Source organism: Lynx rufus, unplaced genomic scaffold (assembly GCF_022079265.1).
Source record: "Lynx rufus isolate CCGP_SWC_20201006 ecotype Redwood Valley unplaced genomic scaffold, mLynRuf1.p SCAF_2, whole genome shotgun sequence".
Classification (NCBI taxonomy): Eukaryota; Metazoa; Chordata; class Mammalia; order Carnivora; family Felidae; genus Lynx; species Lynx rufus.
The window spans coordinates 8,404,782-8,425,708 of record NW_025814834.1 but is presented as its reverse complement, the minus strand read 5'-3'; the positions used below and the strand labels follow the sequence as shown (position 1 = coordinate 8,425,708).

The following is a 20,927-nucleotide window of genomic DNA, read 5'->3' as shown; positions in this document are numbered from 1 at the left end:
TAGTAAGAAATCTCAGCTCTTTCTGACCATCAGCCCCCTTCTGGACATACTTTCTTCCTGTCAAATGTGGTTAACTTTTTTTTTTTTTTATTTTTATTAGCAAGAGTGGGGGGGGAGGGGCGGAGGGAGAGAGAGAGAGAAATGTGGTTAACATTTGATTGATACACTCTCGCTAGTAGCCCAAAGCCTGCAAAGTGACTTATTCTTTTTCTTTTTCTTTTTTTCCCCCAAGGTGACTTATTCTAAGTGTGTATGTTTCATGAGGGAAAGCGGTAGGTAGTTATAGCTTCTACTATTTGCCAGGTCCCTGCCAATGCTTCTTGTTCTAACTATGTGAATTGAGAAGATCTGTAAATGGTAATATCCAGTTATTATATTCCTCAGATCATATGAACACTTTGTCTCTGTTTGTTTATACAGATAATTTAGCCTAGTGTCGACTGCATTTGGAAAATTTTTAGAAATTCAGTGACTATAGTTAAGTAACAGAGATAAGATACAAGGAAGAAATACTTCTTTCTGGGAATACAGATATTTATTGCCAGTTTTTTCTTGCCCTGCAAACAGTAATTTAAGCTTCTCTGTTCTGGAAATATGCTTCATGTTTTTGCAGTTTTCTGGGGTCTGTACAGTGAATGTAGAGAGTTAGGATTACCAAAAGAGTGTAGCCTTCGTTGTATTCCAGTAAATTTCACCGAGGTGGTGAGTGTGGTGTTTAAGACTAGCACAGATGGGCACCCGGCTGGCTCAGTCGGTAGAGCGTGTGAATCTTGTTCTTGAGGTTGTGAGTTCGAGCCTTACATTGGGTGTAGAGTTTACTTAAAAATAAAATCTTGAAGAATAGCGCAAGTAGATACTGTCCAGGTAGGAGTTTTACCATAACCTGTTCATTAGGAGATGTGCAGTGGTGGTTCCTCCATGGTGTTTTGATTTTCAAAGAATTTACGTGACTTCATAGTGATACCATTATGCCTGATCTCATCAGTTCTTAAGGCCGGCATGAAGACATTCACCATAACACATTTTGATGAGGTGTTGGATTTTGTAAGGTTTTATACCTAGACTCTGGGTGGAAAACAATTCTGTATCAATTATATGACCCACATCATTCAACTACCCTTAGTTTCTAGAGACCTGACTCAAAATGGGATTGGGCTGGTTGTTTGCTTTTCTTGTTTTTCACACAACTCAAGTGCCTAGCTGGACTAGAGTTTACTAAAAACCCATTTATTGGTGATGAACTATTCCTATGGCTATCTCTCGGGTCAAGTAGACCAAAAGCTATCAATAAATATTTATGAAATATTGGAAGTAATACTCTGCTAATTGTAAATGTTGAAAAAGAAACTTTCAAAGTAGGAGGCCTCCTGACTGCCTTCTCTCTGTCTGAACCCTTAGTAGTACCCTCGAAAGGTAAAGGCATCTGTTGTTTCAGCTGTGCAGGTCTAACAACAAAATATCTTTCAGAGTCTGTATCTCCTGCACAGTTTGCCTATTCTGACAGGTGTGCACATCACCCCGCAGTCTTGCAGGGAAGGTTTCTCGACAGCTTTAGTTGACCTGTAGGGCTTTTGCATCCTAGGCGCCCACTGCAGACAGCGATGATTCGAGACGGCCTCATCTTCTGGCTGATTGATATTCTGAAGGACCCCGACTGCCTGTCTGACTATACGCTGGAGTACTCGGTGGCTTTGCTCATGAACCTCTGCCTCCGGAGTGCAGGTCTGATAGCACCCCTCCCCCACCCTGTCCCTTAGCCCTCTGGCTCCCCCCCACCCTGTCCCCCATCCCCCCTATCCCCCAGCCCTCTGGCTCCCCCTCTACCCTGTCCCCCATCCCCCCCATCCCCCAGCCCTCTTGCTCCCCCCCACCCTGTCCCCCAGCCCTCTGGCTCCCCCTCTACCCTGTCCCCCATCCCCCCCATCCCCCAGCCCTCTGGCTCCCCCCCACCCTGTCCCCCATCCCCCCTATCCCCCAGCCCTCTGGCTCCCCCTCTACCCTGTCCCCCATCCCCCCCATCCCCCAGCCCTCTGGCTCCCCCCACAACCTGTCCCCCATCCCCCCTATCCCCCAGCCCTCTGGCTCCCCCTCTACCCTGTCCCCCATCCCCCCCATCCCCCAGCCCTCTGGCTCCCCCCCACCCTGTCCCCCATCCCCCCTATCCCCCAGCCCTCTGGCTCCCCCTCTACCCTGTCCCCCATCCCCCCCATCCCCCAGCCCTCTGGCTCCCCCCCACCCTGTCCCCCATCACCCCCATCCCCCAGCCCTCTGGCTCGGGTGTGAACCCGGACCACCACCCAGCCTGCTGTGGTTTGCCTTTAGTCTCCCTCATAGAGAACTGAAACAGAAGTAGGGTGTAAAACATTTCCAGATAGTTATACAGTTGGTGAATCCCTGAAGCCAAATACCTTGCTGCCCTTGGAAATACCATTTTATGTGTTTACAGCACCTGCAGTAAGAGGAAATTAAAATACTTTATATTTTTCTTCATCTTCATTGCACTATTCAAAGGCAGGAAGTTAAGAATTCTGATCCATTCTGTCCCAAGACAAAGAACTATGTTTCCAGGATTCTACAGGGTTAAGTCGGTGGCAGAGCAAGGACGCCCGACCAGGCTCCCTGCTCCTCACCACAGCAGTCTCCCCACTTCACACACCGCCCCCCCGGAGAGGGGATTTTCACGCGCACATCTCAGCTCATCTGATCAGTAAAGGCAGTGATCGCAGCTTTTCTGCAGGTTCCATCCATGAAATGATCCGTTATGGGGATAGAAGAAGCTTCTTTAGAAGAAGTGCCAAGTCCGACCTGTGGCTGCCCTCAGTCTGAGCAGCCCCAGTTTGTGGAGAAGTTACGTGGCTAAATAGCTCCGGGGTATTCGTTAGAAGCTTCTTTGCCCTCGGATGCTTTGTAATCTGCACGGCCTGTGTCTTGTTGACTGACTAAACGACTGTTACTTCAGTCTTCTCTTAAAAAACAACGTATGCATGGGGCGCCTGGGTGGCGCAGTTGGTTAAGCGTCCGACTTCAGCCAGGTCACGATCTCGCGGTCCGTGAGTTCGAGCCCCGCGTCGGGCTCTGGGCTGATGGCTCAGAGCCTGGAGCCTGTTTCCGACTCTGTGTCTCCCTCTCTCTCTGCCCCTCCCCCGTTCATGCTCTGTCTCTCTCTGTCCCAAAAATAAATAAACGTTGAAAAAAAAAATTAAAAAAAAAAAAAAAAAAAAAACAATGTATGCAGATATCCCAGCTTTAAAGCATTCGTCAGATTCTAATCAGCTTCTCTTACTATCATCAGTTTATTTGCAGTGATTGTTACAATGCTATTTGGACTTGCTAAAGCACCTGTGTGAGTTTTGTGACGCTGGCGTGTGCACTTGGGAGGTAGAACGTTGCCCCGTAATGTATCGTGTGTTCACTGACACGACTAGCTCTGTGCCACCGTCTCCTGAGCACTCGGAGTGCACGGCCTATACCGAGTTCCTTCATTCTGCATCACCCTTCGGTAGATGTTAATAATCGCTAGGGAACCCCAGGAGGAAAAAACCGAGACCCGGATTGCTTAAGTGACTCACCCAGGGTCACACAGTTCATTAGCAGAGGGCCCAAGATTTGTGCTCAAGTTTGCCTGACTTGAAACTACTTCTGAGTTTAGACACGTCATGTTTTGTTCCATTGTCTTTTCTGAAGGGAAGAACATGTGTGCCAAGGTGGCAGGCCTGGTGCTGAAAGTTCTTTCGGATCTGCTCGGCCATGAGAACCACGAGGTACGGGGCGGCGCCGCTAGCCTGGGCTTGGGGGAGGGCTGGCCGGGTTAGTGCGTGCGCTCTGCCCCCCCACATTCTGCAACCGGGAAGCCGGAAATCGATCCCCCACTCCTCATTTCCTGTCGCCCTGCCATCACTGGTCCTTGCCAGGTCCCCCTCGGGACTTAATATCCTCCTTGTCACCCGCCCTGCTTCATTCCACCCCACGCTGATTCTCCCCGGGGTGTGTTTGTTTAACGGACGTCTGTGGACACGTACGTGGCCTGAAAATGTAGTTAATGTTATGTGTTGCGTGCGTCATCGTGTAAATCGTATTGTGCTCTAGATCTCACTCTTTTCAGACTTTTTCACTGTGTTTTGAGGACTTTACTGTGTTGCTTTGTATACATCTCATTCCTTAACTCCCACTACTGCAAAACAGCCCCTGTTTGCAGCGCCCCCATCCAGTCCCCCGGGCTTGTCGGCCTCCATTACCTCCAGTTCTCAGCCGCCACAGGGTCCTCAGTGCCATTGCCACACTCACCCCCCCGAGGCCCCTGGGGTGCAGACACTTCGTCACTGCTGGCTCGCCCCACATGGCAGTCTCGGGTCAGAGTCCCGCCACGCTGTCCCGCAGAGTGGCCTTACCAGCTCCTGCTCTCCCCCGTGGCCTCCCCAACACTGGGGTGATTTTCTGTCGTCCAACCTGTGTGCCACAAGCCCTTTTTAAATAAAGTGGAGGTCTCGATAAACTAATTAACAGAAACTTATAAACAGTACGAGGATTCTCTCTCTTGCTTTCTACAGATGCCTGTGCAGAAACCACGACATCACTCTGCCCCTGAGGCCAAAGCCTCAGCAAAAACCTGGCCTCTTTAGCCAGATCAAGTACAGGGGTGTCTTAGCAGGACAGGACAGAGTACCGCTGGGTCAGAGTGAGGCACTTGGTTTCCCTGTATCCATTCCCGTTGCAGACAGCTCCCCTTCTGTTCATTTCTCTCATACCCTAGGTCCCCTGGCCCACCAGCTGAGCGACCCCGGCTGCCTCAGCTAGCGAGGGTTCCGTGGTGATGACAGTGCTTGCTGTGCTTGAGGGCTTCAGATCAGGAGCCCTCAACGCCTTCTAGACTCTGTTCTCCATTTTATTCAACTACGGCGGTTGAAGCCTGTGGGAAATTTGTCTCTGATAGTAAATGTTGGTTTCAGGTGTTGGCACCAGTATGCTTGCTAACTCTGAGAACAGAATAGACCAACAGATGTAAATCTTGTAATTGTCACAAATGCATTTGCCTTGAAGATGAACTGGAAAGTCTCCCTGTACACATGTTAGAGCCTAGAAATGTGTTTGCCACACAAATAAATGCTCCGTGCATGGGTCCTGTGTGAGGTAGTCATAGTCTTGGAAGACGAAACCCAAAAGCCATGAAGAAAAAGATACGCATATTTGACTTTGTAAATAGTAGGCTTTTTGGATATGGAAAAAGATGCCATGATAAGAGTCCAAGGACAGATGATACCCTGAGGAAAAATTGGCCTCACATAGGACAAAAGTTCCCTTATATATGAAGATCTCCTATAAATTGATAAATACAAGTCAGAAGAAGAAGACAAAGTACACACGGGGGCAAGTTACAGAACAGGAAATCTTGATGACCAGTTTGGCCAGTGGTCAGGAAAATGAAAGAACAGCCATAGGACGCCTTTTATTATTTTTTTTACCCAATGGAGTGGCAAAAATTAAGGGACAATAAAGTCCAGCGCCAGAAAAGATGGGTGGGACATGAGCCCTTCTCCACTGCTGTGGAGAGTGTAGCACAAAATCTGCTCAGAAGGGAGCTGCCATTTATCAAGCACCTGCCATGTGCCATGTCCTGTGTGGCTTGATGTTGGGGTTACCTGTGTGAGTAAAACGTGAGTCCTGTCCTCGAAGAGCTCACAATAGGGGAGGCAGAAGTATAAATATGAACCCAGTATGGTAGTGGGGGGATGTGCAGGAAACAGAGCTGAGTGTGTGTGGGGGGGAGGGGCCCGTAAGTAACGTGGGATGTGTGCAGGAAGGGAGGGGCAGGGGGACATGATATCGAGGCCACACCTCGAAGTCTCCTGTGTGCCGTACTGAGGAGTGAGGACTTTCCAGGTAGGCTCTAAGGAAGGTTTACGAGGTAGGAAGAGGGACGATTTGGCCCACGTTGTAGAATTTTGGCAATGATGGGATTATTGGGCTAACGTGTGAACATCAAAGGCAGAGACCTTTTGGGAGGATCGATGTCGCCTAGGTCATGGAGGATGTCCGAACAAGGACCGTGGTAGCGTGTGTGGAAAAGAAGGGCTCCTATCAAAGGCAGCTTGGAGACTCAACACTGGAGAGCAGAAGCGAGAGCATTCGATGATGACTCCAGCGGTTCTAGCCTGAATGAGCAGGCCGACAGTTAAGCCGTGGCATATGGCAGGAGTGAGCTTTGGGAGCCAGTAATGAACTTGGGTTTGAACTCTTCGTTGTAGCTGTCACTGGGACATGCAAATATGGAGATATCTCCATATTTGGACATGGAGATATCTGTCCTTTGGAAACATGTGTCCTGGAGCTGAAGAACGTAGTAGTGCTCTCTCTCCTCGTGAGCCACACTGTTCACAAGCGGGGCGTTTGATCACTGAGTTGTACTGTATGTGACAACTTGTAATTGGCTGTTTTTTCTCCCCTTAAAGATACAGCCGTATGTGAACGGAGCTCTGTACAGCATCCTTTCTATTCCGTCCATTCGTGAGGAAGCAAGGGCAATGGTAAGACAATGTGCTTGAGGGACACCTGGGTGGCTCAGTTGGTGAAGCGTCTGACTCTTGACTACGACCCGGGTCATGATCTCATAGGTTTGTGAGTTTGAGCCCCACCTTGGGCTCTGCGCTGACAGCACGGAGCCTGCTTAGCATTCTCTGCCCCACTCTCTCTCTGTCCCTCCCCTGCTCGTGCTGTCTCTGTCTCTCTCAAAAATAAATAAACATTTACAAAAAAAAAAAGAAAGAAAGCAAATATGCTTGAGAAATTCGTAAGCTTCAATCAGTGCCACGGTTCAGAAGCCGTGAGAGCAAGGAGATCTGAGACTGGGCCCCGTGGCTTGCACGTAGCTTATGAACTCCCTGGAATTGTATGCCAGATATGTATTTGCAGTTTTCTGGAGAGAGAATCTGGAGCTTTTATCATATTCTCGAGGGATCCCTAACTCCTAAGAACTACCATGTTAGAAAGTTCCCAACAGGCTTATTTTTGGAAAGTTAATAGACTTTTTTTTTAAATGATTCATTTTAATTTGGGGCGTTGGGAATGCCTATGGATTTCATGGTAGAAGCTTAGCAGGAAAACAGTGAAATGGAGAAAGTATCACTGAAATTCACCTGCAGGAGTCCTAGGGGACTTGCGGCAGGAGTGAGCAGTGGTGTGGTCCAAACACTCGGAGGCTGCAGACGTTCTCACAGCAACCAAGTGGGACAGACACTCTGGTAAAGACGATAAAGCTGTCTGGTTCCTGGTGTGGTTGGTAAATAGTGAATTCAATACTTGATGTGTTTACATTAGTGCTTCTGTTGGATTAAGTATAAAATAAGCTTCAGGTGATTAGCATTGTATGCAATGACAAGTGTTTCTGGATCTAATCAGCAAAACCACTGGAGTTTTGTCCCTTTTCTCATAACATGCGGAACCAGCTCAACTGTGTGCATATTAAATGCTATGATGAAGGGATTAAATATATTTCCACAGTCAAAAGACAGGCCAAATTCAGTTTGAGACCAGTGAAACACGTTCTTCCACTTGATTTTGCTTACTTAGAAGAATTGCTAAATCTCCTAATTAGTCATCTGAAATTACATCAACAGTTATGCCAGAGATAAAAACTCAATTAGGAACTATTCTGTGTGGTCACACTGAACAATGGAACTTAATTGCCTATCGCTTTGGGGGAGAGGGGAATCATTTCAGTACGGAACAAGGGAAAATGAACTTGGTTAAATTCTGCATTATGGTCCTTCTGGTGAGAGGGATTCTCAACCAAAGGAGAGACCAAGGAAGAAAACACGTAGGCTAAGAAAAAAAGAAGGGAGGTGATATGGATCAGGCAGCAGGAAAGGCAGCTTGGAGGAAGGACATCCAGGGCAAGGGGCAGGGAAGGCAGGACAAAACAGAAGTAAAGGGACAGGGACCAAGTGGGGAGGAGAGATTCGTGTTACAGGACATTAGAGCGTGACCCTTAGAGATCGGCCAGGCCAGAGAGAAAAAGTGTGGAGGAAAGGGACAGTGTCTCAGAGACCTGGGGACAATACCCAGAGGTCTCACACATGTGTAACTGGACTCCCAAAAGGAGAGGAGAATATGACATCATAAGAACTCTGTTTTTGCAACCAGGTAAAACATTCGTATGCTTGTGGAAAACGACAAAGAGAACATAGAAATTACATCGGTACCAAATGCTATGATGGTTGGTGGTCTTAAAATAATACCCCCCACCCCCCCCCCAAACAGAGAAGAAGAAGATAAATGAGTGCACTGAGGCCATTTGAACTTTAAGAGACTGCCAAGGTCTGGGACGGGAGAGCGGTTCAGATCAGTAGGGCTGCGCCGATGCCTGCTCCAAAGCCTCCCACCCCCGGCGCTCGTGCAGTTGTCGGCCATGAAGCTCTTCCCCAGGATTGAAATCCCAGCCAGACAGTCTGGCCTGGGCTGGAGCAGACTCCTGCCCGCTTGAAAGCCTCTTCCCTTGACTCAAAGAGTATCCAGAGTTGTTCCTCCCTTCCACACCACTCCTTCATGCTCTCCTCTGTGCGCTTGCCTGTCTCTGCCTGCCTCTCTGTTAAATGTTTCCTTTCTCAAAGGTGCTGTCCTAAGCCTCTCACTCTGCTGTCACCCGGAACCTTGTTTATTCCCTTGGCCTCGGCTACCAGATCTCTCTTCTGAGCCACAAATCCCTTCCAAACACAGCAGGAACGATCTTAACCATTTCAGTAGGCTTTACACCCAGCATGGAACCCCACTCAGGGCTTGAACTCACAGCCCTGAGATCAAGACCTGAGCTGAGATCAAGAGTTGGACCCTTAACCAACTGAGCCACCCAGACTCCCCTTAACCATTTATTGAGCATCTATTATGTACCAGCACTTGGACTGGATGCTGTTTTTTTAGGTATCATTTATATAGTTCAATGCAATGGACAAACATATGTATCTACCTAACCAACACCCAATTACATTCTTTACCTTTTAAAGATTTCATGTTAACCAGCGTTGCCATCCTTATTTTATAGTTGAGGACACAGGTTGGGAGGAACTAAGTAATTTGATCAAGGTCACACTGTTAATTCATGAGGGAACTCAGATTCTAATCCAGACTTAGCCTTCTGGAAGGTAATGCTCTTCTCTACACGATGGGAATTCACCATGTTCAAAACTGCACTTGCCATTTCTTTGATTCACTTACAGCCATTGACTCCAAACAGGCCTGCATTAAAAGAGGGAAATATTGGCTCATTTAACTGAAAAGTCCAGGTGTAAGCCTCAGGCAGACCTTGATCAGGGTTCATGTGTTACTGGATCCATTTCTCTCCTGGGACCTCTGGAGTCTGCTTCCTCTATTTTGGGGTCATTATTAGATACCCTTTCCTCTTGTGGCAAGAAGGTCTCATCAGCTCCAGCCACACGTGCTCATTCAGATCCCTCAAGGAAAGAGGAAGGTGGGGAAACAGATACCTGTGGTTAAGTCGGTATCTTACATTTCCCTGCAATTCTGTTAGCTAGTATTGAGAGTTCTGATGTCAGTGTTTTGTAACAAAGTGAATATTACACAGTATGGTGCCTTTATAATTCTTTTGATAGAAGAAGAACAATAGCTGTTTAAAAAGAGGTTCTGTTTGTTCATTTATTTCTCTAAACATATGGCTTTACTCTTCATTTTGTTTCTAAAATCCAGAAGGAAGTGTATAAACGTAAAGAAATCACAGGACAGAAATTACCTCCCAAAACAACATATTGCCCAAACTAAAGGGAATACTTATGCAGTTAAATTTTACAATAGTTTTTTTTCACTTTTTATGAGAATATCGTTGATATACAGTGTTCTTTTAGTTTCAGATGTACATCCATTGCTCATCAAGACAAGCACAGTCACCATCTGTCACCATACATTATTACAGCATTATTGACTGTAGTCCTGATGTACTTTTTATCTCTGTGACGACTTATTGACTTTATAACAGGAAGTTTGTGTCTCTTAATCCCCTTCACCTATTTCACCTATCACCCCACCTCCCTCTGGCAACCCCCAGTTCTCTGTACAATAGGTTTTTGTTGTTGTCTGCCAAATGTTTTATAATTAGGTCAGATAGCCAACCAAGAAGAAAGCAGTTTCACTGTGAGTTGTGAAAAATAACAAGAAGGGTGTTTAGTACTGAGCAGAGGTATCTTTATTGTGTATATCCCTTCTCTCCTGCCAAAGGTTTTTTTTTAATTGGATAAAGCTGTTCTCCCCCACAAAACAACTAAAATACTAACTCTTACTCTGTCTACTGCCCCAGGGAATGGAGTACGTCCTCCGCTGCTTCATCAAAGAAGGCAATGCTGAAATGGTTCGCCAGATCGAATTCATCATCAAGCAGCTTAATTCAGGTCCGTTCAAAGCAGGAAGCTATAATCTGTCTGCATCTTTCATGTGTGCTGGAAGGATACACGGGCTTTCTTAGGAAGGCTTGTCATATCTTGGAATCCATTCAGGGGCTTTAAGGGAGGTGGGGAGACCCAACTGAACCCGCCAACAAGGCGGTCCAGATTGTCCCAGGATCAACGATCTTTCACCACACTTTAGGCTTAGAGTCAACAAGAAGAATTCAAAAGCAACCGTAGAAACCCTGCTCTACCCTTACGTTCTCTTTATGTGGACCTCCCCCTCGTTCTCTCCCCGCTTCACAGGGCTTCTCTGGAGGTCCCAGGGCGAGATAAGGAAAACAGTGCCGACCTCCGTGGCACCACCACAGAAAATGTCACTCTCCCGCGTGCATTCACGCTTTCAAAACAAACTTCTGTTGCCCGCTGGTGCCATGGAGGAGATGATCCTCGTTCTCTCGGGCTTTCTCCGTTACCATGACAATCGACCTCCCATAGTAAGCAGGAAAGGAAGGTGCAGGAAGCCTTGGATGGGACCAGGATGGAGGGGAAGCTCTAGCTCTTTCTGTGGACTCCTGACCTCTTGATCCTGACTCGTACCCGTGCCAGAGGCACCCAGCAGCCCACATCACTCAAAGTCCAAGTACACAGATCCTACTTAGCACGTGAGCAAAGGTGAAAAAATGAATCTCCCGATCTCTACTCCCGAGTCAGCGGCTTGACCAAGGCCAAGAAACAGTTGCCCGAAGCCATTCACTGGAGGAAGCCCATAGGTGGCTCATGGTTCGCGGCCTGAGCTGCACATGGCAGTCACCTGAGGAGATTTAAAGTCCCCAAAGCAGCACCCCATGCTAGTGAAGTCAGAAGCTCCAGGGGGGGCCCAGGTGTGAATAGTGTTTACATTTATTTCTTTTTGAGAGACAGAGCACAGGTTGGGGAGGGGGGTAGTGTTTAAAGCTCCCAGGTGATCCCCACATGCAGCCGGGGTGGTGGGTCCCTGCCTCGGACGAGCACAGAAATGGAGAGGCTGAAAGAGGACGTTGGAGGCTCCTGATCAACAGGAAGCAGCAGGGAGAGCAGCAGCCAGTGAAACCTTCACTCCCTCAGGCTGGGGCACATTTCCATCTGAACATCCTCCCCTTGGCTATTCATCCCAGATTCAGGTGAGCAAGGAACAGAATTTTGCTTTCTGCAACAGCTGCATTTCTGATTTGGAACCCCCACTCTGCTGGGCAGATGGATGGACAAAACACAGCTAAATAAAATGCGGCTGTTCCATGACAGCAGTCGGGACTCTGCTCGCTCCCTCACCGGCTGTGGGTAGAAGAGAGGCCACTGCTGGGGAAGGAGGGAGACGCAGGGAACAGCTGAGAACTCCGTCCCTAGCGAGTGGGGGTCCTCTGTGGCTTCGGGGTCACGTTTGGGCCCGGAATCTTCTTCAAGGCTGGCTTTGTGCTTCAGTCTATCAAGACCCGTGCGCCTCCATTTTCTTGTCGGTCTCCCCTCCTTCCTGGCAGCCAAGCCACAGGGGCGGTCCCCCTTGCGCGCTGGCCCCAAACCGTCTCTTTGTCGTCTGTAAAACTGGCCCTTAAGCTAACATGCTGAAGAATGTGAAGAGGGAGGGTCAGTTAGACATTTCCGTGAGGGATGTGCTTTGTCAGGAAGTTATCGTGGGTGGAGTTCTGGTATATTCAGTAGGGGCTTGACATACACCTGCTTTGCTCAGTAAGTTCCAGTTTCAATAATGAGTGTCAAAAGTATTTCTTTTTTTTAGCAAGCACTTCAGTTATTCTGTATCCATGGGACAGTGGCAGGTCCCCAGAGACCCTATTACTTAGGAGTCTGATCCTTTGAAACAAAATGAGGAAGTCATTGAACGTTTGAATGGAGGACGAGGCACACACACGCAGCTGCCTTAGGATATGTGTCGTGAGCATGGAGTCAAAATGAATGGGTGTACCAGCATCACTGTGAAAGCCACAGAGGGGAGAGCTGGAGTTTCCACCCCGTTCGGGCTTCATCCTCAAGTAGACATTAACAGTAGAGTATGAATTAGTAGTAGCTTACTAGTTTAAGATAAGTCGGATGGCATTGCCACAATCTCTATTTAGCGTATTGGCTTTATCGTTCTATTTTAGTAAACATGTGAAACGTGCGTATGGGTTTTCATACATTCGGGCCCATCTCAGTTCTCTAGTACTGTTTTTCCTATAAAGTTTTAAGGTTTCCAAGTACAGAAATTCCAGAGTATTTTAGGAACCTAACCCCACAGGTGGGGAAGGACTGCCCTGGGGAAGCTTAAGGGACGTGGCAGACAGAGGTGACCGCCACCAGCAGCAGCAGGGAGGTTCATCTATGACTCCAGCCCTCAAGGGGGGGGCCTGGCAGGTACTGGCCAGTCCCTGAGGAGAGGACGGGAGCAGGGCAGAGCCAGCATCGCCAGCTGGGCCGCAGGAAAGGAAGGACACGGACGGCTCCGAGCACCACTCACTGTTAGTTACTGGAGTGAGGGCAGCTGGCCGTGCCACAGCCCAGGAGACAGTGCGGGAAGCAGGGCTGATGTCCCTGTCACCCCCAAGAGGAGGAACTGACATTTATAAAGTACTTAATTAAGTTCACAGGACTGGATTGTTCTGGGGAATAGGATGAGCCTGAGCCAACAGGCTCAGGGGAGGGGTTGTGGCTGGACCAGCCTGTGGCTTCACGAAACGTCTAAGATTCTTTTTTAAAAAGTGGGAGGGGGCATTTGCATATTGGAAAAAGAAATGTCCACAGCTGATGAATACAGCAGCACCCCCGTTTCGAAAGCCACCTGCTTGATAGGCATTTACCTGCAGGTGGCACGGAGCAGAGCTCTACGTGCGCTGGGAGGGCACAGAAGTTAGGTGAGGGAGCTTCAGCTCAAGTGCAGAATGGCGTAATTTCCCCACCTGCAAGGTAGTTTTCTTGACTTAAACAGCGTTCCGTGACAGGGGTGGGGCCGTGATGGGCGTGGAGGTGTGCAAGCCCCCTGAGGTGGGGACAGAAGTTGGTGTCCTGCAGGCCTTGGTCTAGCCAAGTCCGTGAGAGTCCTTCCCTTTAGAATGAGGGTTGTGTCAAGGACAGTGGGTGTCCTGGGGCTTCTACATATTCCTTCTATGAAATGGTTTTGGGGTTTAAGTTTAATCTGCCCCCTTTCTAAGTATGCTGAGCAGTCTCTTCAAGAATAGCCTTTGGCTCCTTGCCTCCTACTTCCTACTTGACTTCCTCTCCTCTTCTCTCAGGCTCTCTTTACTTTCATGTCATCTGTTCAAGAAACAAATGATCGTTAAGGAAGATGCATTAGGGATAGAGGGATGAGTAAGCCCGGTGCTCTGTTCTCAGGGACTCACAGTTCAGTACAGTGGGTGAGGAAGATGCCCAGACAAGTCCATAGCCATTCATACATGAGTAAACTGATCATCCCGAAGTGGCAAGTACTATCAGACTGCTGTCCGGTGTGGTACTGTCTAGTACCACTCTCCAGGACAATGCTGTCTAGACAAAATGCTGAGTGTTCAGCAGACAGAGGGGTGACTGCCCAGTGAGGGGTCAGGGAAGGCTTCGTGGAGGAGAAAGTAACCAAACTTCTCTAATAGCCACTGTGTACCTGACCCTGGGCCAGGTGGCTTAGTTTGGTATACTGTGAAGTTCCCCCCACCCACCCACCCACCCAACAACCCTAGGAAGTAAGTGGTCTGATCCCCATTTCACAGATGAAAACACAGAGGCTCGTCCTTTCTCGGATTCCATTTTGCTATTATCCCTCCTTTATATATAAACTCTTAAGATCTAGCAGCGAACCACGGGAGCCTTCAGGAACCCTACCTGCCACGGCTGCTACCCCAGCCTCTGTGGGAAAATCATGGGATTTAAAAAACAGGCTTGAGTTGAATCTCAGCTCTGTCACTTACGGGAGTGTGACCATAGACAAATCTCTTATCCTCTGTATGCCTCCTTTTGCTGTTTGCTATAAAGTGGGGAGAAGAGTCAACCAAATCTTTGTACGGAGGAAATAACACGCGTACAGCATCTAGCTCGATGCCTAGCAACACTAGTTTAATTTCTTGTTTTCTAAATTCCTCTCAAATTGTATGCTGGCTTTTAACTTTGCTCGCGCCACTACCAATGCATTCTGGTCAAACTGGGGGAGAGATTTAATTTGCTGAGAATGATCGCAACCTGTGGCCGCAACGGCCCCAGAAACCAAATTGTTCCGAGGTGACCCGATTCTCATTAGCGCGTTTACACGCCTCTACAGCAGCTGAATGATTTTGTTGGCCAAGACTCCCAACTGTGTTTGCAGTTATTCATTTATTTTTTTCTTTATAGAGGAGCTACAGGATGGTGTTCTTGAATCTGATGATGATGAAGAGGAAGATGATGAAGTAAGTTGGTGGCCCTTGACACCACCTAGAAAACTCGTGCCAAATTATTGAGTCTCTTCCTTGCCTCGAAGAGTTAGTCCGGAAATGGAGGTTTTGATCCCTGCAGCATTATTCCTCACAGTGCTGGAGCTTGACTAAGCTCAGCTGCGGGGGGTCCTGCCGTCTCAGTTGAGGTGTCGTGTGGCTGCTTTCCGCGTCCAAGCTGGCCTCCCACCCTCCCCGGCCCCTCCGCGTGGCCTCCAGTCGCCCAGCGGTCAGGCTTACGGTTCCTCACCGGTTGGTGGCTGGGCTCCAAGAGGGAGGAAGTGAAAGCTTCCAGTCCTCTTCCGGTCTCAGCGGTCTAGAACATCCCTTCTGCTGTGTTCTGCTCGGGGCACATCACAAGAGTGGCCCAGACTGGGGAACGGAGGTTAGACATAACCGACAGGAGGGTTCGAGGCGGGAGGATTGGGGGGTGGCCATGTCTGAAGGACACGTGCCGCCCCTGGGGTGGGTTTTCTGCAGCCACAGCACACAGGTGTCACGCTCCACAGCACTCGGGGCTTATGGGAGGTTGAAAGGCAGCACTTCTGCGACATGAGTCTTTTGCTTTGAAGGGGCCCGAGCCTGCCCTGGTCTTCCTCATGTTTGGGAGCGTCGGGCCCGGAGGCTCCCGTGAGACTCTCTAGGCTGAGAGGCTGGGTTCAGAGCGGGCGGAACCAACCACCTTGCTCTTTTATTTACGCTGTTTCAATATGGGTTTCCTCGGCTCTGCAAAATCTGCTTACCTGGTTTTTTAAAACCAGAAGGTTCAGAACTAACGTCGGTGAGTCTCATGAAGCGCAGATAGAGAATGGCAACTCGTGGGCGGGAGATGGGTTTTTCAGACGACGAGCTTTTTCCTCGTTCTTCCTCCAGGCCTAGAAAACCCATACACGTTACTCTCTCCACTTCTCGGTACTAATTCCTGGTTTGCATTCCTTCTATTTTGTGGGGAGCAAGTACTCCTGAAGTGAATGCTGGAGGAGAGGTTTCCCCTTGGAGTTGTGGTCTCTCGGGTTAAAAGGTCTGTAAAGTCAAGGTTTTGTCCACTGATGGCACCAGCTGGGGGAGATCTTCCAGCGAGTTCATTTAAGAGCCTTCATTTAAGAGCCTTCCGGCGAAGAAGGCTGTGCTGAGGTCGCCCGGTGATTGTCCTTCCCACAGGCCGCCTCCCGCCTGCCGTTTTCTTCCTGAGCTGTAGGTGGCGCTAGAGGGTGAAGACCGCTCGGCCTTGTCCGACAAGCGCAGTTCTGGACCTCGGCTGGGGATCCTGGCCCCTTCCTTTGCAAAGGTGGATCCAGAGAGGGGAGGAGACCAGCCTAAGGTCACACAAAGTCGATGGCAGTAAAATCTGGTTTAGAGCAGGGATTGGCAGGCTTTTTCTGTAGAGAGAAAAGTAGTAAATATTTTAGGCTTTGGAGGCAACGTGGTCTCTGTTTCAACTACTCAAATCTGCCGTTGTGAGGCAAAGTAGCTATCAGCAATACATAAAAGGATGAATGCGGCTCTGTTCCCATAAAATTGTATTTATGGACACTAAAATTTGGATTTCATTTGATTTTTGTGGGTCACTAAACTTTTTTTTTTTTTTTCAAATATTTAAGGATGTAAAATCATTCTCAGCTTGCTGGCCTTTCAAAAGCAGGCATCTTGTCCTGTAGGCTATTGTTGGCCAGCCACAGGAGAGAACCCAGCTCCCTGACCCAGTCTTCTCAGGACTGTGATAAGAGACCATCTTTGTTCCCTGTCCCATCAGTATTGTTTTAAATTATATTTTGAATTAATATCTTAATTAATTAATTCCATTGAGTTTTTGTCATTATATCCAGAAGTTCTCCTCAGGAACTATTTGTCCTCTTCCTGAGTTATCTCTTTGGAATTTTTTTGTTTGCTTTGGATTTTTTGTTTTGTTTTGTTGCTCTCAACCCCTTTGTCTTTGAATTGCAAGGGAAAATTCATTTGGCTCAACTGTTCTGTTAATGATGGGAATTCGACTTTGGAAAATATCCCTATGGAAGCAATTATAGTCTACTAAAAATTAAGGAATATACAGATCTTTTATTTTATTTTTTTAAGATTTTATTTTTAAGTAATCTCTATACCCAATGTGGAGCTCATCCACAACCCGAGATCAAGAGTCACATGCTCCACCAACTGAGCCAGCCAGGCGCCCCTATAGAGATCTTTTAATTTTCTGGACTTTTGGCTACCCTGATTTTTATTTTAAGAGGGTAGGGTTTGAAAATATTTGTTGTGATAACTAGAATTTTCAGAAGACTCCTAGAAGGTGTTTAGTTGGGAAAGTGTAAGGAAAGGATCTGGCCTTTGGGGCCGGAACATGGCTCTGCGATGCACTCCAGTCAACAGATCCCGGACTTTCCCTCTCTCTTCACCCCTACAGCACACCGCAGAGTGTTAGCAAGGGCGACCCGGGGAGGGCCCCAGCTATCTGTGTTTTACTCAGCTGGTAAACCGAGAGTGGGTGTTACTTTTTAAATTCGAAAGAAAAAGGAAAGTGAAAGGTGCTTAGACTCAAGGAAAATTTCCACAGAGCATTTGAGCACGTGGCACTGTCATTGGAACATGGCTACTACCTCCCAAGGTGACAGCTTTGAAGGAGACAGCACAAGTGTTTTCAGGACCTTTGAGTCAAATGTCATCTTGCTTAGCATTGTGAAAAAATTTTTAATTTCCTATTGAAACCCAAAACACAGATAATGGAGCCAGTGTTTTCACGGAGCTACTCAATGCTTCTAAAGATAACATGGCTCTGTCGGGGTGGGGCTGGAAGCCAAGGGGAATTAGGCTCCGTTTACCTTACATCCAGTTAAAATCTGTGCACTTGCAACTGTGGCCACTGGTCCTGCTGCCCAGGAAACTCAAGAGACCCCCCAGGTGCACAATCTCATCTAATTTCTAAGAATGTAATGACTTGTCCTGGTGTGCTAAAAGTTCTGTCTGATATACACACATTTATATGCAAAAATAAAAAGATGTAAAGGTAGCGTTAGGGATGTTTTTTTCTGACTTACAGGCTGTCTAGTGTATAACGTCAAATAGGAGAAGGAAATCACAAAGCGATGTGAACACTATGATTCAATTTCAGAAAGAAAACAAACATAAATACACAGCCTGATGAATGATGTATGTACTTCTGTGTACGCGCAGCAGAAAGGCGTGGCAAGTTACGCCCTCTTTGTTGACACTGGAAACTACCTGGAGACCAGGAGGAGGAAATGGGGGGAGGCAGCGAGGTCCTGGTCAGCGGGGAGGGCCGCAGAGTCACCTGTGAAGTGAGAAGTGACAGAGAGGGTGCGCCAGATTCAGTGGGCGGAGGGCGGGTGCCGAGCACCTTGAAGACTAATGGGGCAAAAAGTCAAACCGAGTTGGGGAGCAGGTGGGAAGTAAGAGAATGGAGCCGGTAAGATATGCGGCTCTTCCCGCGAATCTGGCTGTGAGCGAGAGAGCAAGTGCGAGAGCCCGCAAGCAGGGCGGTTGTGTTCGGTTCTGATTTGGGAGACGCCGAAGCTTATTAAAATGCTGCTGGGAAGGGTCCAGCTGAGAGGGAGAGGTGGAGCATTCAGGGCAGGAGGAGAGAGGAAGCATGGCCTCGGGAGGACAGGCGTTTTCATCATTTTCTAAATTGCTTCTGATGCTCGCTTGGCCCACAAGCCCCCAGACCCATTTAAACCTCCAGAGAAATAAAACCTTCATTAGATGGGCTTGGCCAGCGCACACACAGGAACAGGCAGGTAACGGCTACAGTTTGTAAGGGCGCGAACGCATCTCACCAGGTGGCTCAAAGAAATGTATCATCTGATACAATTTAGCCTTGTTTCTAACATTTATTCATGTTTGAGAGACAGAGCGTGAGCGGAGGAGGGGCAGAGAGAGAGAGGGAGACACAGAATCCAAAGCAGGTTCCAGGCTCTGAGCTGTCAGCACAGGGCCCGATGTGGGGCTGGAACTCACTAGCTATGAGATCATGATCTGACCCAAAGTCAGTCGCTTAACCAACCGAGCCACCCAGGTGCCCCTAGTACAATTTAGTTTTATGTTAAACATTTGTCTTATGTTCCCAGAAAGCTGATGGTAAATCACAGGGCTCAGGAACCCTGATTCCAGTGTTCCCACCACAAATGGCTCATTTCCTGATTACAGTTTAAGGTGAGGTGTCTAGCTCATAAGTGGAGAAGAAAAGCCTTCTTGTGCTATTTGAGAAGACTGATTTTAAGACAAATATTCTCCCCTCTTAACAAAACAGGCTTAAGTGCCAGGTGAGATCAGCATGGACACTGACTTGCTGGTTGCCATGGAAGTGACAGTCCTATGCTCAGCAATCTCCTTCTCTAGAGATTTCTCGAGGCTGAGAGTCATTTATTTATTCAACAAATATTTGAGCGCCTTGACATAACATCATTCTAGGAAATAATGAGGAAGGGATACAAAACAAATCTGAAAGAGTATCTGGGCTTAAAATACCTCCAAGTAAGATTTGGATAAGTGAGAGAATAATGATGCTGATCATCGCCACTCACGGTTGTGGCATCACCAGGTGCCGGGCGCAGTTTAGGCACCGTGCGTGCATTCGCTCATCTCCTCACAACAACCCTGCGACGGGTGCCATCGTTGTGCCCGTTTCACAGATGAGAAAACAGAAAATACGGCACTTACCGAGTTCACACAACCACAGTGACGGAGCTTGGAACCAAACCCAGGGGGTCTGACTCGCAAGTCCACGCCGTTAACCACTACACGATTTTGTCTCTTATGAGACGTGTGAACACGTGTAGACAAAAAGTAATAGAAAATAAATATATAATTATAGGTTCATGAATGTGATAGAAACAAGAAGTGCTGTAGAAATTCCAAAGGCTGCAAAAGTACTGGAACGTGGCCGTCCCGACAGGACTTCCCTAGCCTAGGTTGACAGATAAGAGGAATGGATTGAGGACGAGAAAAATGTGGTCAGGAAAGCAGGAGAGGCATCTTCCACGGGAGACAGCGTAAGCTTATCCCTTGCTGCCCCTGTGACCCACATCAGTATGTGTTTGTGCTTTCACATTGTTCTTGTGAGATACACACATACAGCATTGTACATAGACATACACATATCCATGTACGTTTTCATCAATACTGGTTTTACAAAATGAGATGGCATAGATTATAGATCCAAGCACACACATACACTGTGTTGTCTTTGCTCTTGTTAATATTTCCTGGCAGTCCCTCTAGGTCAGCCAGCAGGGCAAATTGATTCTGTTTAATGCCATAGATGTACAGTTTTCCGGATCTTTGCTTTGTCAAACAATGCCGCAGTAAATATATGCTTTGTAAATATATGCTTATTTACTGGTACTTTTATTTACGTGGGCTTTTGTTGCTGGGTTGAAGTGTATGTGTGTTTTTAATTGTAATAGACTTCTCCAGATTGTTTTTCAAAAAGGCGGTGGCAATTCGGATTTCACTGGCAGAGCAGGAGAGGAGACTTCCCTCCATCTCCACCAGCGTTAGGTGCAATCATTATTTTTGCCAATCTCATGTTGATAAAGTGCTATCTTGTTATCTTAATTTGCATCCCCATTGTATAGTGTGAGCGTCTTTTATGTTTATTTTATTGGATATTTGGGTTTGCCATGCTGTAATTTCCTATTCGTGTCCTTTCCTCATTTTTAACATTGTTTGTCTTTCCGTGTCACTTCATTTGAATTCTCAGTATGTTACAGATATTGCCCCTTTTTCACCTTCAATGCACAACATTCAAAGATACATCTTTTATTCATTGACTTATTTTTATAAATTTGCCACAACTCTTTTAAAATTTTTAAGAAGATACATATATTGACTTTTCTTTTACAGCTTCTGTGTTTCTGTCCCAATTAAGGTCCCCTGAACCATACATTTTACATTAGTCTCCTAGATTTTCTCTTCAGACTTTATTTTTTTCATTTAAATTTTAATTATTAAATATATATTTTTTAAGAGTGAGCAAGAGAGCATGTGCACACATGGGGGAGGGGCAGAGAGAAGGGGAGAGAGAATATCCCAAGAAATCTCCACACAGAGCATAAGGCTCAATGTCACAAACCACAAGATCATGACCTGAGCTGAAATCAAG

At 47.4% G+C, this 20,927-nt stretch overlaps 1 protein-coding gene across 1 annotated transcript in view; it reads left to right on the top strand.

Moving 5' to 3' along the window:
• ARMC9 (armadillo repeat containing 9) overlaps positions 1-20,927 on the top strand; it is a 151,626-nt gene that overhangs the window by 62,432 nt on the left and 68,267 nt on the right. Inside the window, exons 15-19 of the mRNA XM_047084655.1 lie at positions 1,583-1,722; positions 3,685-3,761; positions 6,447-6,521; positions 10,298-10,388; positions 14,733-14,788. Of these exons, the coding sequence (XP_046940611.1) occupies positions 1,583-1,722; positions 3,685-3,761; positions 6,447-6,521; positions 10,298-10,388; positions 14,733-14,788 (439 nt within the window). The remainder of the gene's footprint in view (positions 1-1,582; positions 1,723-3,684; positions 3,762-6,446; positions 6,522-10,297; positions 10,389-14,732; positions 14,789-20,927) is intronic.